General features: G+C 43.9%; 1 protein-coding gene across 1 annotated transcript in view; it reads right to left on the reverse strand.

The window, feature by feature from the left end:
• LOC115138832 (nesprin-3-like) overlaps positions 1-15,799 on the reverse strand; it is a 77,661-nt gene that overhangs the window by 53,872 nt on the left and 7,990 nt on the right. The window contains exons 3-8 of the mRNA XM_065025801.1: positions 12,298-12,470; positions 11,694-11,832; positions 9,761-9,931; positions 7,709-7,864; positions 7,002-7,457; positions 3,017-3,153 (exon numbers count right to left, since the gene is read on the reverse strand). Of these exons, the coding sequence (XP_064881873.1) occupies positions 3,017-3,153; positions 7,002-7,457; positions 7,709-7,864; positions 9,761-9,931; positions 11,694-11,832; positions 12,298-12,470 (1,232 nt within the window). The remainder of the gene's footprint in view (positions 1-3,016; positions 3,154-7,001; positions 7,458-7,708; positions 7,865-9,760; positions 9,932-11,693; positions 11,833-12,297; positions 12,471-15,799) is intronic.

Raw genomic sequence — 15,799 nt, forward strand, 5'->3', positions numbered from 1 at the left:
CATGTCCCTGATTAAGTCTGTAATACCAACATGTTTCAAGCAGACCACCATAGTCCCTGTGCCCAAGAACACAAAGGCAACCTGCCTAAATGACTACAGACCCGTAGCACACACGTCCATAGCCATGAAGTGCTTTCAAAGGTTGGTAATGGCTCACATCAACACCATTATCATCGAAACCCTAGACCCACTCTAATTTTCATACCGCCCAAACAGATTCCCAGATAATGCAATCTCTATTGCACTCCACACTGCCCTTTCCCAGCTGGACAAAAGGAACACTTATGTGAGAATGCTATTCATTGACGACAGCTCAGCGTTCAACACCATCGTACCCTCAAAGTTCATCACTAAGCTAAGGATCCTGGGACTAAACACCTCCCTCTGCAACTGGATCCTGGACTGCCTGACAGGCCGCACCCAGGTTGTGAGGGTAGGTAGCAACACATCTGCCACGCTGATCCTCAACACTGGAGCTCCCCAGGGGTGCGTTCTCAGTCACCTCCTGTACTCCCCGTTCACCCACAACTGCATGGCAGGCATGACTCCAACACCATCATTAAGTTTGCAGACGACACAACAGTGGTAGGCCTGATCACCGACAACGACGAGACAGCCTATAGGGAGGAAGTCAGAGACCTGGCTGGGTGGTGCCAGAATAACAACCTATCCCTCAACGTAACCAAGACTAAGGAGATTATTGGTGGACTACAGGAAAAGGAGGACCGAGCACGCCCCCTTTCTCATCGACGGGGCTGTAGTGGAGCAGGTTGAGAGCTTCAAGTTCCTTGGTGTCCACATCAACAACAAACAAGAATGGTCCAAACACACCAAGACAGTCGTGAAGAGGGCACAACAAAGCCTATTCCCCCTCAGGAAACTAAAAATATTTGGCATGGGTCCTGAGATCCTCAAAAGGTTCTACAGCTGCAACATCGAGAGCATTGGTTGCATCCCTGCCTGGTATGGCAATTGCTTGGCCTCTGACCGCAAGGCACTACAGAGGGTAGTGCGTACGGCCCAGTACATCACTGGCTTCCTGCCATCCAGGACCTCTATACCAGGCGGTATCAGAGAAAGGCCCTAAAAATTGTCAAAGACCCCAGCCACCCCAGTCATAGACTGTTCTCTCTACTGCCGCATGGCAAGCAGTACTGGAGTGCCAAGTCTAGGACAAAAACAGTTTTTACCCCCAAGCCATAAGACTCCCGAACAGGTAATCAAATGGCTACCCGGACTATTTGCATTGTGTGCCTTCCCCCAACCCCTCTTTTTATGCTGCTGCTGCTACTCTCTGTTTATCATATATGCATAGTCACTTTAACTATACATTCATGTACATACTACCTCAATTGGGCCGACCAACCAGTGCTCCCGCACATTGGCTAACCGGGCTATCTGCATTGTGTCCCACCCACCATCCGCCAACACCTCTTTTACGCTACTGCTACACTCTGTTCATCATAAATGCAATGTCACTTTAACCATATCTACATCTACATCTACATATCTACACCTACATACTACCTCAATCAGCCTGACTAACCGGTGTCTGTATGTAGCCTCGCTACTTTTATAGCCTCGCTGCTGTATATAGCCTGTCTTTTTTACTGTTGTTTTTATCTTTTATCTTACCTATTGTTCACCTAATACCTTTTTTTGCACTATTGGTTAGAGCCTGTAAGTCAGCATTTCACTGTAAGGTGAACCTGTTGTATTCAGCACACATGACAAATAAACTTTGATTTGATTTAAACGACACCAATAAGAAGAAGAGACTTGCTTGGGCCAAGAAACACAAGCAATAGACATTAGACCGGTGGAAATTTGTCTGATGAGTCCAAATTTTAGAGTTTTGGTTCCAACTGCCGTGTCTTTGTGAGACACAGAGTAGGTGAAGGGATGATCTCCACATGTTATGCCCTTTATTAGACCACAAAGAGGTGTTAGGATTCCTAACCGTCACATTAGTTACGACAAGTTAGAGCATGAAAAGGCATGGAACCTGATATCCTATGGAAGAATAGACAGTTGGCTTATGCAAATTCTGCTGAACCATCCATCTGAAGGTGAATGTCAATAGTCTGAAAAAGCATCTTCCTCTCCTTGTTCCTTCTCCTTCACTGAATAGAAATCACTGAACAAGAGAGAGTGAGAGCAAATGTGGCCGATGCCACCTCTCCAACTCTCTCACATTATTTAATATGAAGTATCTTAGAGTATGGATAATGATGCCTTCCCGTTATAGTACTGGAGTGCCAAGTCCAAACAAATAAATATATAATTTGTCTTTTTTCACCCCAACTTCGTGGTATCCAATTGGTAGTTAGTCTTGTCCCATCGCTGCAACTCCCGTACAGACTTTGGAGAGGCGAAGGTCAAGAGCCATGCGTGCCCCCGAAACACAACAAAGCCAAAATGCACTGCTTCTTGACACAATACCCGCTTAACCAGGAAGCCAGCCGCACCAATGTGTCGGAGGAAACACAGTACACCTGGCGATCGTGTTGGCGTGCATTGCGCCTGACCCGCCACAGGAGTTGCTAGAGAGCGATGGGACAAGAACATCCCTACTGGCCAAACCCACCCCTAACCCGGACAACGCTGGGCCACCCCATGGGTATCCCGGTCGCAGTCAGCTGCGATAAAGCCTGGACTCGAACCCTGAATTTCTAGTGGCACAGCTAGGAGTGCGGTGCAGTGCCTTAGACCACTGCGCCACTCGGGAGGCGTAGTTCACTACCTTTTACCAGGGCCGATAAGGCTCTGGTCAAAATTAAGGCTGGGAATTGCCAGGGACCTCACGATACGTTATTATCACGATACTTGGAGAACAAGATATAGGATGACCAGCGCTAGCTAACACTACCTAGCAAAAAATATGCATTTTTTATTTACAAATCGATACTTGGAGTCAAAGTATCGATTCCTCCCCCCCCCCCCATTACTAGTCAAAAGTAGTGTACTAAATAGGGGATAGGGTTGCATTTGGGACACATCCTACATGTCAACTCACCTCTGCTGTTCCTTCACCACAGCCAGGACGTCGTCAGAGAGATGCTGGGAATCTTGGGGAAAGCGGAAGAGTTCTTTAAGCTGGGCCTTGAGGCGCTCCGCCTGGGATTCCTCTGCCAATAAAGTATTCCGGATGTTCTGAGCGGAGGAATACCAACAGAGAGAAATAAGGAAAAATACACATCACAGTGCATATTACCTTTTTGAGCCCTGGTCAAAAGCATTACAAAGGGGATAGGAAACCATTTGGGAAATATCCAGAAACGAGGCTAGACCACCTGGCAGCTCATTCTCTACACCCAAACAATCCCACACCAACATCAACAACCAAATTGGCATGAACACCAACTTGAGTTTGAGTTCATTAATTTTTTTACAGGGACAGTGCACATTAATCAACGTTTCAGTAAAAGTGCCAGTTTTAGCCAGATGGTTCATTTTCAACCACAGTCTCGGGGCAGGTTATTAAAAACCATTACATTAACAATACAGACAAACAATGAGCAGTGAAAACATAGGACAAGCAACATGTAGCAAGCAGACAGATCAATAGCACAGCAACTAAACAAAATCCATAAAAGCAACACATGAATACATAAATGCAATACATAAAAGTGTTTACACACCTCATAACATGGAAAGCGGCAAAACACAGCTAGGGATTATGTTCACAAGTCTGATTGGCCTATAGCCATGTCTTAATGTTTTTTGTGAAGGTGTGATAGGTGGTGCAGCTGTGTGTGTCTGATGTCAGTGTATTCCAGACATGGGAAGTTCTCACAGAGAAAGCAGATTGACGAAAGGTGCTTCTCCTTGAATACAAGACATGCGTCGGTGTATTGCACAAGATTTTCCCAACTCAGGAACTCGTGATTTCTGAGGATGTAACAGTGATGATGGATATTGAGCTTTCTATCAAGCACGTTGAGAGCCTGTTTGTAGACAGACTGAATGTTGTACAGCGAGCTTGGGCCCAACTAGTCAAGCAGTATAATAAGTGGGGGAATATCATAGAATTGAAGTACAGTTTTGCTACCTCTGTAGTCAAACAATTTCATATGAATCGGAAATTAGCTAGGTTGAATTTGGTTATGAGTTCCACTTTTCAACTGATTAAAAAAAAAAGAAAAAAAGAGGTTGGAATCAAGTATGATGCCAAGGTACTTAACATGGAATACCACCTGGAGCTTCTCTCCTGACACACAGACATCTGGCTCAGTAGCATCAGTTAAACAAAGACATCTGGCTCAGTAGCATCAGTTAAACACAGACATCTGGCTCAGTAGCATCAGTTAAACACAGACAACTGGCTCAGTAACATCAGTTAAACACAGACATCTGGCTCAGTAGCATCAGTTAAACACAGACAACTGGCTCAGTAGCATCAGTTAAACACAGACATCTGGCTCAGTAGCATCAGTTAAACACAGACATCTGGCTCAGTAACATCAGTTAAACACAGACATCTGGCTCAGTAGCATCAGTTAAACACAGACAACTGGCTCAGTAGCATCAGTTAAACACAGACATCTGGCTCAGTAGCATCAGTTAAACACAGACATCTGGCTCAGTAACATCAGTTAAACACAGACAACTGGCTCAGTAGCATCAGTTAAACACAGACAACTGGCTCAGTAGCATCAGTTAAACACAGACATCTGGCTCAGTAGCATCAGTTACACACAGACATCTGGCTCAGTAGCATCAGTTAAACACAGACATCTGGCTCAGTAGCATCAGTTAAACACAGACAACTGGCTCAGTAGCATCAGTTAAACACAGACATCTGGCTCAGTAGCATCAGTTAAACACAGACAACTGGCTCAGTAGCATCAGTTAAACACAGACAACTGGCTCAGTAGCATCAGTTAAACACAGACAACTGGCTCAGTAGCATCAGTTAAACACAGACAACTGGCTCAGTAGCATCAGTTAAACACAGACATCTGGCTCAGTAGCATCAGTTAAACACAGACATCTGGCTCAGTAGCATCAGTTAAACACAGACGTCTGGCTCAGTAGCATCAGTTAAACACAGACAACTGGCTCAGTAGCCTCAGTTAAACACAGACATCTGGCTCAGTAGCCTCAGTTAAACACAGACATCTGGTTCAGTAGCATCAGTTAAACACAGACATCTGGCTCAGTAGCATCTGTTAAACACAGACATCTGGCTCAGTAGCATCAGTTAAACACAGGCATCTGGCTCAGTAGCATCAGTTAAACACAGACAACTGGCTCAGTAGCATCAGTTAAACACAGACATCTGGCTCAGTAGCATCAGTTAAACACAGACATCTGGCTCAGTAGCATCAGTTAAACACAGACAACTGGCTCAGTAGCATCAGTTAAACACAGACATCTGGCTCAGTAGCATCAGTTAAACACAGACAACTGGCTCAGTAGCATCAGTTACACACAGACATCTGGCTCAGTAGCATCAGTTAAACACAGACAACTGGCTCAGTAGCATCAGTTAAACACAGACAACTGGCTCAGTAGCATCAGTTAAACACAGACAACTGGCTCAGTAGCATCAGTTACACACAGACAACTGGCTCAGTAGCATCAGTTAAACACAGACATCTGGCTCAGTAGCATCAGTTAAACACAGACAACTGGCTCAGTAGCATCAGTTGTCCTTTTTGTGAACAACATGCAGACTGTTTTTTTCACATTGAGATGCAAACATGAGTCACTGAGCCACTTTGTAACCTGGACCATTACAGTAGTGGGTTCTTGTGCAGCTTGTTGTTTGCTCTTTACATGCACATATATCACTGTATCATCTGCATACATTAAACTTCAGACCCAGTACAGACAGAAGGCAGATCATTAACGTACAGGCTGAAGAGGAGGGGCCCCAGTACTGACCCTTGGGGCACGCCCAATTAATTTCCTCCTTTGCCAGAGTTAACCGATTACAGCCTCAGAGGCCTTTTGGTGCCTGCTGCTTTCATTCCACTAAGGTGAATTGTCAAGAATGCTTTTGTTGGTTGAGGATTAAAAGAGTGGTTAAGAACTGCTTGCCTCATCTGCCAGCTTTGGTTTCTCAGTCTGAAATATTCTACAGTGGCTTCCTAGACTCGCTGCCTAGCCGCCATCTTCACTGATCTGAACAGACGCAGGTTGACGTTTATTGTCATGAGTTGGAGGCAGAACCGAGCAATTTCCCCTTAGATAGGCCAGCTGCAAAGTAAAAATGGTCTATAAGGTAAAAAATGTATGAACAAAAATGTTTGCTTTTTGGTCTTAATTGAAGGTTTATCAGTTTGGTTAAGGTTAGGGTTAAGGTTAGGTTTAAAATCAGATTTTATGACATTGTGGCTGTGCCAGCTAGTGAACACTGCAGAGCTGCCTCCAGAACAAGATTCATGATGAAAAACACTAACCTACTGAACAAACAGGACAGGTGTAAGCAATGTACTGAAAGCCCATGGAGGCACTTCTTTTCATCTGTCACGAGTATTCAAATCAGTGAGGATGAAGTACAATGTACTGAAAGCCCATGGAGGCAATTCCTTTTTTCTGTCCCAATTATTCAAATCAGTGAGGATGAAGTACAATGTACTGAAAGCCCATGGAGGCACTTCCTTTCATCTGTCACGATTATTCAAATCAGTGAGGATGAAGTACAATAGATAACAAAAACTATTGAAAAACTATTGATACACATAGACTGTTGGAACCTGCCCTACCACACCTTCCCACAACATGTATGTTTTTACTGTAAGGTTACAATACCAGCCCACAATCATTATCTTCTCTCTCTCATTTCCACCACACCTCTCCCAGGCATTCAGTCAGAGGGCAATTCCTGCCAGGTAATAGTTAGAGCAACCACCCATGCAGTGTCAGACCCTTGTTGTAGCTCGTAACTAAAGCTGTAAACCATAGGGTTGAGGAGTAAAAGTAGCATAGAGAACTGTCAGAGAGAGAGAGAGAAATTATACAGGAAGTAATAGAGAGAGTGAGCCCAAACCCACCATGTATTTCCTCCACTGCCCAACCATCTGTTCCTCAATCCTGTTTCCCTCCCTGGCTGTTTCCAGGTCTCCGGTCCTGTCTCCCTCCCTGGCTGTGTCCAGATCTCTGGTCCTGTCTTCCTCCCTGGCTGTCTCCAGGTCTCTGGTCCTGTCTCCCTCCCTGGCTGTCTCCAGGTCTCTGGTCAGTCTGTGGAGCAGGCCCCGGAGCTGCCCGATGTCCTCCCCTAGATGCTGGCAGCGGCTCTGGTACTGGCTCTGAGACTCCAGGCTGCTCTTCAGGCTCTCTCCGGCCTCACACAGGCTCTGTCTCAGCCTCTGCCAGTCCAGACGCAGCTCCTCTGCTTCATCCACCACCACATCTGCCCCCCCGGGGGACGTGTTGGCCCGCACTGCCTCCGCCATGACCTCAATGTGCTGCAGCGTCCTCTCCTCACTGGCCACGTTGTCATCCAGGGTCTGACAGAGGAGAGAGGGTTAGGCTGTGTCCTGATTCTCTACCCTACTGAAACTTTATCATATTCTTTCAAATCCATGACACAAAACTAAGGAAATTACAAGGAAATGTTCTTAGCATGGTATGTGTCCCTCCCAGCAGAATCAAATCAAGTCAAATCAAACCTAATTTAAAATGCAAGTCATGTGAATAGGGTGTACTTCTCTCACCTGTCCCTCCCAGAAGTCATGTGACTAGGGTGTACTTCTCTCACCTGTAGGGCTCGGAGTTTGTTCTCGGCTGTGTCCTCTGTCTCAGTGAGGTTGTTGAGCTCCTTAGTCTTGGACACCAGCCAGGCCTGAAACTTCAGGACGTCTCTCTGGTACATCTGGTGCTCTTCAGCCATCTTCTGCAGCACCGACAGCCTCTCCTGTTGACATGAAAATCTGGGATTAATACATATATTTTTTCACTTAAAAATGTGTGATATAGCCATTGATTGTTGCTTTTCAAATCCCAGATTGCCGAAAGAGCACCGAAAGCACCGACAGTAATGTAGAGTGCAGAGTACAGGAACGTAGAGTGCAGAGTACAGTAATGTAGAGTGCAGAGTACAGTAACGTAGAGTGCAGAGTACAGTAACGTAGAGTGCTGAGTACAGTAGAGTGCAGAGTACAGTAATGTAGAGTGCAGAGTACAGTAACGTAGAGTGCAGAGTACAGTAACGTATAGTGCAGAGTACAGTAATGTAGAGTGCAGAGTACAGTAACGTAGAGTGCAGAGTACAGTAACGTATAGTGCAGAGTACAGTAATGTAGAGTGCAGAGTACAGTAACGTAGAGTGCAGAGTACAGTAACGTATAGTGCAGAGTACAGTAACGTCGAGTGCAGAGTACAGTAACGTAGAGTGCAGAGTACAGTAACGTAGAGTGCAGAGTACAGTAATGTAGAGTGCAGAGTACAGTAACGTAGAGTGCAGAGTACAGTAATGTAGAGTGCAGAGTACAGTAACGTAGAGTGCAGAGTACAGTAATGTAGAGTGCAGAGTACAGGAACGTATAGTGCAGAGTACAGTAATGTAGAGTGCAGAGTATAGTAACGTAGAGTGCAGAGTACAGTAATGTAGAGTGCAGAGTACAGTAACGTAGAGTGCAGAGTACAGTAATGTAGAGTGCAGAGTACAGTAACGTAGAGTGCAGAGTACAGTAATGTAGAGTGCAGAGTACAGTAACGTAGAGTGCAGAGTACAGTAACGTATAGTGCAGAGTACAGTAACGTAGAGTGCAGAGTACAGTAACGTAGAGTGCAGAGTACAGTAATGTAGAGTGCAGAGTACAGTAACGTAGAGTGCAGAGTACAGTAACATAGAGTGCAGAGTACAGTAATGTAGAGTGCAGAGTACAGTAACGTAGAGTGCAGAGTACAGTAATGTAGAGTGCAGAGTACAGTAACGTAGAGTGCAGAGTACAGTAATGTAGAGTGCAGAGTACAGTAACGTAGAGTGCAGAGTACAGTAATGTAGAGTGCAGAGTACAGTAATGTAGAGTGCAGAGTACAGTAACGTAGAGTGCAGAGTACAGTAACGTATAGTGCAGAGTACAGTAACGTAGAGTGCAGAGTACAGTAACGTAGAGTGCAGAGTACAGTAATGTAGAGTGCAGAGTACAGTAACGTAGAGTGCAGAGTACAGTAACGTAGAGTGCAGAGTACAGTAATGTAGAGTGCAGAGTACAGTAACGTAGAGTGCAGAGTACAGTAATGTAGAGTGCAGAGTACAGTAACATAGAGTGCAGAGTACAGTAATGTAGAGTGCAGAGTACAGTAATGTAGAGTGCAGAGTACAGTAATGTAGAGTGCAGAGTACAGTAACATAGAGTGCAGAGTACAGTAATGTAGAGTGCAGAGTACAGTAATGTAGAGTGCAGAGTACAGTAATGTAGAGTGCAGAGTACAGTAACGTAGAGTGCAGAGTACAGTAATGTAGAGTGCAGAGTACAGTAATGTAGAGTGCAGAGTACAGTAATGTAGAGTGCAGAGTACAGTAACGTAGAAGTTACTGTACTCTGCAACCGTCAGCCTGTCTGTCTGCCTGCGATTGAAACGGCAACATGGTTTCAATCATTACATTATGTTTGCTATATAGCCTACCCTGACAGTAACCGTGGTATACACATTATATCCCTAAGGTCTATACAGGAATGCTAGCCTGGGTTTTGTGCAGAGAAATCGAGGGGATAGGTGGAAAGACTTTGAATGAGAGTCATCAGAAAGCCTCCCTTATACTACACACACACACACACACACACACACAAACACACATGCGCACATCAGCCTTGTCCCGTATGCTGTTATAGACCAGCTGGAGTCTCTCCTGTGCTTCCTGGTCCACACTGGGATCCTGGATGCGGTTGTTCAGCGCTGCAGCCTCGTCCACCAGCCTCTCCAGCAACAGTGCCTGGTTCTGGACGTCACTCAGCAGGACGCGCTGGTTGTCTACCTGGAACACACACACACAAACACACCACACACGTTAGATTACATTACATTACATTTGGGTGGCTTTTGAATTGTTTATCAATAATAAAACATAATACAAGTCCTTTCTACTGCAAAAAGTTATGTTTATGCATTATTTAACGTCTTTGGGCTGGGGGCAGTATTGAGTAGCTTGGATGAGTAAACTGTCTGCTACTCAGGCCCAGTTGCTAATATATGCATATTATTAGTAGATTTGGATAGAAAACACTCTGAAGTTTCTAAAACTGTTTGAATGATGTCTGTGAGTATAACAGAACTCATATGGCAGGCAAAAACCTGAGAAAAAATCCAACCAGGAAGTGGGAAATCTGAGGTTTGTAGTTTTTCAACTCTTGGCCTATCAAATACAGAGTGTCTATGGGGTCAAATTGCACTTCCCAAGGTTTCCACTAGATGTCAACAGTCTTTAGAACCTTGTTTGATGCTTCTACTGTAAAGGAGGGGCGAATGACAGGGGAATGAGTCAGAGGTCTGCCAGAGAGCCACGAGCTGGACACGCGCGTTCACTTGAGAGTTAGCTTGAGTTCCATTGCATTTCTACAGAAAAATGAATTCTCCGGTTGGAACATTATTGAAGATTTATGTTAAAAACATCCTAAAGATTGATTCTATACATCGTTTGACATGTTTCTACGGACTGTAACGGAACTTTTTGACATTGTCTGCTCCTAGTGATCGCGCGTTATGAATTTGGATTACTGAGCTAAACGCGCAAACAAAAAGGAGGTATTTGGACATAAATTATGGACATTATCGAACAAAACAAACATCCACATACTTCTGCATATATAGTGTATCTATTATTTTGAGTGCAATAAAGTAAACAAAGGCATTTCATCTACTGTATAGATCAGGTATAGAGCAATACAAACACAATAGGATAATAAACACTTTTGTTTTTACTAGTATAACGTCTGTCCCTCAGTTTTATGTCATTGGTGTTACCACCTTGAAAATGACTCATTACAAAGATATACAAGGACCTTGAGAATTCTCTCCAGTGACAAACTGTTATCGGGGTAGGGGTCTATATTAAAGAAAATGATTCACTAATTACACCCTTTTAGTATGTCACACATATGAGGATTCCGTTGATCATTTGGTGTGTCGAAATCCAAATTGTCACTTGGTGTTAGTCAATTTAAATGAAGGGAAATAATATTGTGAGCAAAATGATTAATCAAATCACTTTAGTAAATTAAAGGTTTGATGACCTTAGATTTGAGCCTTTCTTGCCTCCATTTAAGAAAATCCTCATTTACCAAAAATGGCTCTATTTTCTACTCTTACTGGTGGCACAATGTTATCTTAAACGGTACAAATGATTAAAAGTAATTAAGCTACCATATCAGTTGATTTAGACTATGAAGATGTACCCAAATACAATTAAATAAATGGAAATGTAGAAAAATGAAGCTCATTATTTCCAAAATGTCACCGTAATTGAAGAACCATTGGATACCATTTCCAGCTGGAACTTGGTGCATCAATCAGCAAGCTGGCTCTTCTATAGGTTTAATAGGCAGCATTAGTTGGTTCAATTGATGTGGCTAGGGTTTTCAACAAGGAACTCAAAGATGGCTTCCTACAAGAAGTAGGAATCTAACAGCCTATGAACACAGTTCAAGCTAGGCTACTGAAATGGTACCAGTAGTATAACCTCTCTTCCCCTGGCTAAACGTCACTATTGTTGACACCCAACACCTGGTGTGTTTGCTCACCTGCCACAATTTCTCCTTCACCCCCAGCTGCAGCTCCACCTCCGGCTCCAGACTGCGACACACGCTGACCAGCCACATCTCAAACTCCTCATAGGCCTTCAGGTACTCACTCCAGTGCAGCCACACCCACTCTATACGGCTGAGGAAAGAGGAGATAGAATGGTAGGTAAGACTTTAGAATCATGAACAAGCATTTATAAACCTTTTTTTTATACTATTATCAATAATTATTTCATTATGAAAAATGTAAGCATTTATGAAGGCATATTCAAGGTGAGAAACAATAGACCTCTGAAACGGATATGTGTAGCTATATGGGTTAAAAATATTTTTTTTAAAACAAGGGCTTCTGCTGTGACTATGTAATTATACAAATATGTGTAAACTACTGGAAGGAATATATTCACTCATGCCTACATTATCCATGTGTTGCTAACCTATCCTGGTGTTTACATACGGACCACTCTCTTTCTAAAAGAGAAAGGATGCTTAATACTAATTGTGGTTTCTTTTTAAAGAAACATTATAGTAATTAACCTGCCGTTTTTCTCATAGAAGTCATGGAAGGTCATAGGGGTCATGGAGGAGTCATGAGTTAGCATACCTGTGGCAGTGGATGATGTAGGTGCAGGTCTCCTCCCATAATGCTTTGAGTTCTTTGAGTCTGGCATGGGTGATGTTCCTCGTCTCCTGGTTACCGTTCTGCAGTAAGACCTCTGCAGCCACAAGCACCTTGTCAAACTTCAAATGACCCTCGTGCTCCGACTGGTGGATTTTCTGACCACCAATAACACACAAGAGAGGCTTGATGAGATCATGAATTTTATGATGACAGACAATAATGTGATCAAGCATATAGAAGCTTCCCTCGAGGGAAACAAACCTGAGAGGATGGTGGGAGCAACAAAACGAAAAATGAGAGTTGGAATTAGACTAATGTACTGGATTCCCATACCAAGGTTCTACTGTATTACAGGGTTTCAAGTTGAGTGGCCAGTTGAGGACAGCCATAACCACAGCCATGCTGGAAAGGACAATGTGAAAAGATGTATCCGAGCCTGACAGTATGGTTCAGGCTGGCTCAATAGTGGGAAACAGGTATTTGATCCTCGGTGAAGACATCAAACAAATTAAAATATATTCTATATTTGAGATTCTTCAAAGTAGCCACCCTTTGCTTTGATGACAGCTTTGTACACTTTTGGCATTCTCTCAACCAGCTTCATGAGGTAGTCACCAAGAAGGCATTTCAATTAACAGGTGTGCCTTGTTAAAAGTTCATTTGTGGAATTTCTTTCCTTAATGCATTTGAGCCAATCAGTTGTGTTGTGACAAGGTAGGGGTGGTATACAGAAGATAGCCCTAGTTGGTAAAAGACCAAGTATGTATTATGGCAAGAACAGCTCAAAAAATCAAAGAGAAACGAAAGTCCATCATTACTTAAGACATGAAGGTCAGTCAATCTTCTTCAAGTGCAGTCACAAAAACCATCAAGCGCTACGATGAAACTGGCTCTAATGAGGACCGCCACAGGAAATGAAGACCCAGAGTTACCTCTGCTGCAGAGGATAAGTTCATTAGAGTTACCAGCCTCAGAAATTGCAGTTACCAGCTAGGTATCCCCCTTTCCCTTTACAGAGTTCAAGTAACAGACACATCTCAACATCAACTGTTCAGAATAGACTGCGTGAATCAGGCCTTCATGGTTGAATTGTTGCAAAGAAACCACTACTAAAGGACAACAGTAATAAGAAGAGACTTGCTTGGGCCAAGAAAGACGAGCAATGAACATTAGACTGGTGGAAATCTGTTCTTTGGTCTGATAAGTTTGAGATTTTTGTTCCAACCGCTGTGTCTTTGTGAGATGCAGAGAAGGTGAACGGATGATCTCCGCATGTGTGATTCCCACCGTGAAGCATGGAGGAGGAGGCGTAATGGTGCTTTGCTGGTGACACTGTTGGGTGATTTATTTAGAATTCAAGGCACACTTAACCAGCGTGGCTACGACATCATTCTGCAGTGATATGCCATCCCATCTGGTTTGCGCTTAGTGGGACTAATTTCTTTTTCAACTGGACATTGACCTGAAACACACCTCCAGGCTGTGTAAGGCCTATTTGAACAAGAAGGAGAGTGATGGAGTGCTGCATCAGCTTACCTGGCCTCCACAATTACCCGACCTCAACACAATTGAGATGGGTTGGGATGAGTTGGACTGCAGAGTGAAGGAAAAGCAGCCAACAAGTGCTCAGCATGTGGGAACTCCTTCAAGACTGTTGGAAAGGCATTCCTACCTTTTATAACGGAATTTGAATGTTTGGTCTCTCTCTGTCAAAGAGGAATAGGCGAAGCATGAATGTGTTGGCTACATGAAGAAATATTTAATGTAGCCAAAGATAATAGGGTTCCCTAGGTAACACTGACCATCAGATTGGTTCCTACCTTGTCACAATAACTCCTCCCTGGCAATTTCATTCATTGTTATGTCAAACACCACTGAATTCAAAGTGCTCACTAATATTTATATTCTAACTATAGAATTAGAATGAATATGCTATTTCCAAGTTCAAACAAGTGTTTCGATCTAAATCACAATTGCAACATTTGGTTAAAAATTGCCCATATTGTGCAACGTGGCAGAGTGAAAATGTTATCAAATGAGTGGAGGAAATGCAGAAATGGATGGAAATGCAGGAAATTTGTTTTGGTTGAAGTTGACCTGAACAGTATAAAACAATCAAAATGAAGAAACCATTGAAATCACTTAGAATGTATGTCTTGCCACTGTAGGGTCACTCACTGCTAGTTAGAAATGGTATTATTCAAAAACATAAAACACCATTAAAAAATTAAATAAATGCTGTGATACATTTTGGCCATATCGCCCAGCCCTAGTAGTTAGTGTCAGTAATTACTAGTGTCAGTAGTTAGTTATGGTGAGACCCAACCCTGTCTCTCTGTACTTGTGTCAGTAGTTAGTTAGGGATGGGTCTTACTCTAACTACTGAGACAGACTCAGAGAGACAGTGGGACCCAACCCTAACTAAGTACTGACACTAACTACTACTGACACTAACTACTGTCACAGGCTCAGAGAGACAGGGTTTGGTCTCACTGGCTCTCTGTCTGTAGTTAGAGTCAGTCGTTAGTTACTTAGTTGGTGAGACCCAACCCTAACTAACTACTGACAGGCTCAGAGAGACAGTGAGACCCAACCCTAACTAACTACTGACAGGCTCAGAGAGACAGTGAGACCCAAACCTAACTAAGTACTGACACAGGCTCAGAGAGACAGGGTGAGACCCAACCCTAACTAACTACTGACAGGCTCAGAGAGACAGTGAGACCCAATCCTAACTAACTACTGACAGGCTCAGAGAGACAGTGAGACCCAATCCTAACTAACTACTGACACAGGCTCAGAGAGACAGTGAGACCCAACCCTAACTAACTACTGACACAGGCTCAGAGAGACAGTGAGACCCAACCCTAACTAACTACTGACAGGCTCAGAGACAGTGAGACCCAAACCTAACTAACTACTGACACAGGCTCAGAGAGACAGGGTGAGACCCAACCCTAACTAACTACTGACACAGGCTCAGAGAGACAGTGAGACCCAACCCTAACTAAGTACTGACACAGGCTCAGAGAGACAGGGTGAGACCCAACCCTAACTAAGTACTGACAGGCTCAGAGACAGTGAGACCCAACCCTAACTAACTACTGACACAGGCTCAGAGAGACAGGGTGAGACCCAACCCTAACTAAATACTGACACAGGCTCAGAGAGACAGTGAGACCCAACCCGAACTAAGTACTGACAGGCTCAGAGAGACAGTGAGACCCAACCCTAACTAACTACTGACACAGGCTCAGAGAGACAGGGTGAGACCCAACCCTAACTAACTACTGACACAGGCTCAGAGAGACAGTGAGACCCAACCCTAACTAAGTACTGACACAGGCTCAGAGAGACAGGGTGAGACCCAACCCTAACTAACTACTGACAGGCTCAGAGACAGTGAGACCCAACCCTAACTAACTACTGACACAGGCTCAGAGAGACAGGGTGAGACCCAACCCTAACTAACTACTGACAGGCT

Source organism: Oncorhynchus nerka, linkage group LG12 (assembly GCF_034236695.1).
Source record: "Oncorhynchus nerka isolate Pitt River linkage group LG12, Oner_Uvic_2.0, whole genome shotgun sequence".
In the NCBI taxonomy this organism is placed as follows: domain Eukaryota; kingdom Metazoa; phylum Chordata; class Actinopteri; order Salmoniformes; family Salmonidae; genus Oncorhynchus; species Oncorhynchus nerka.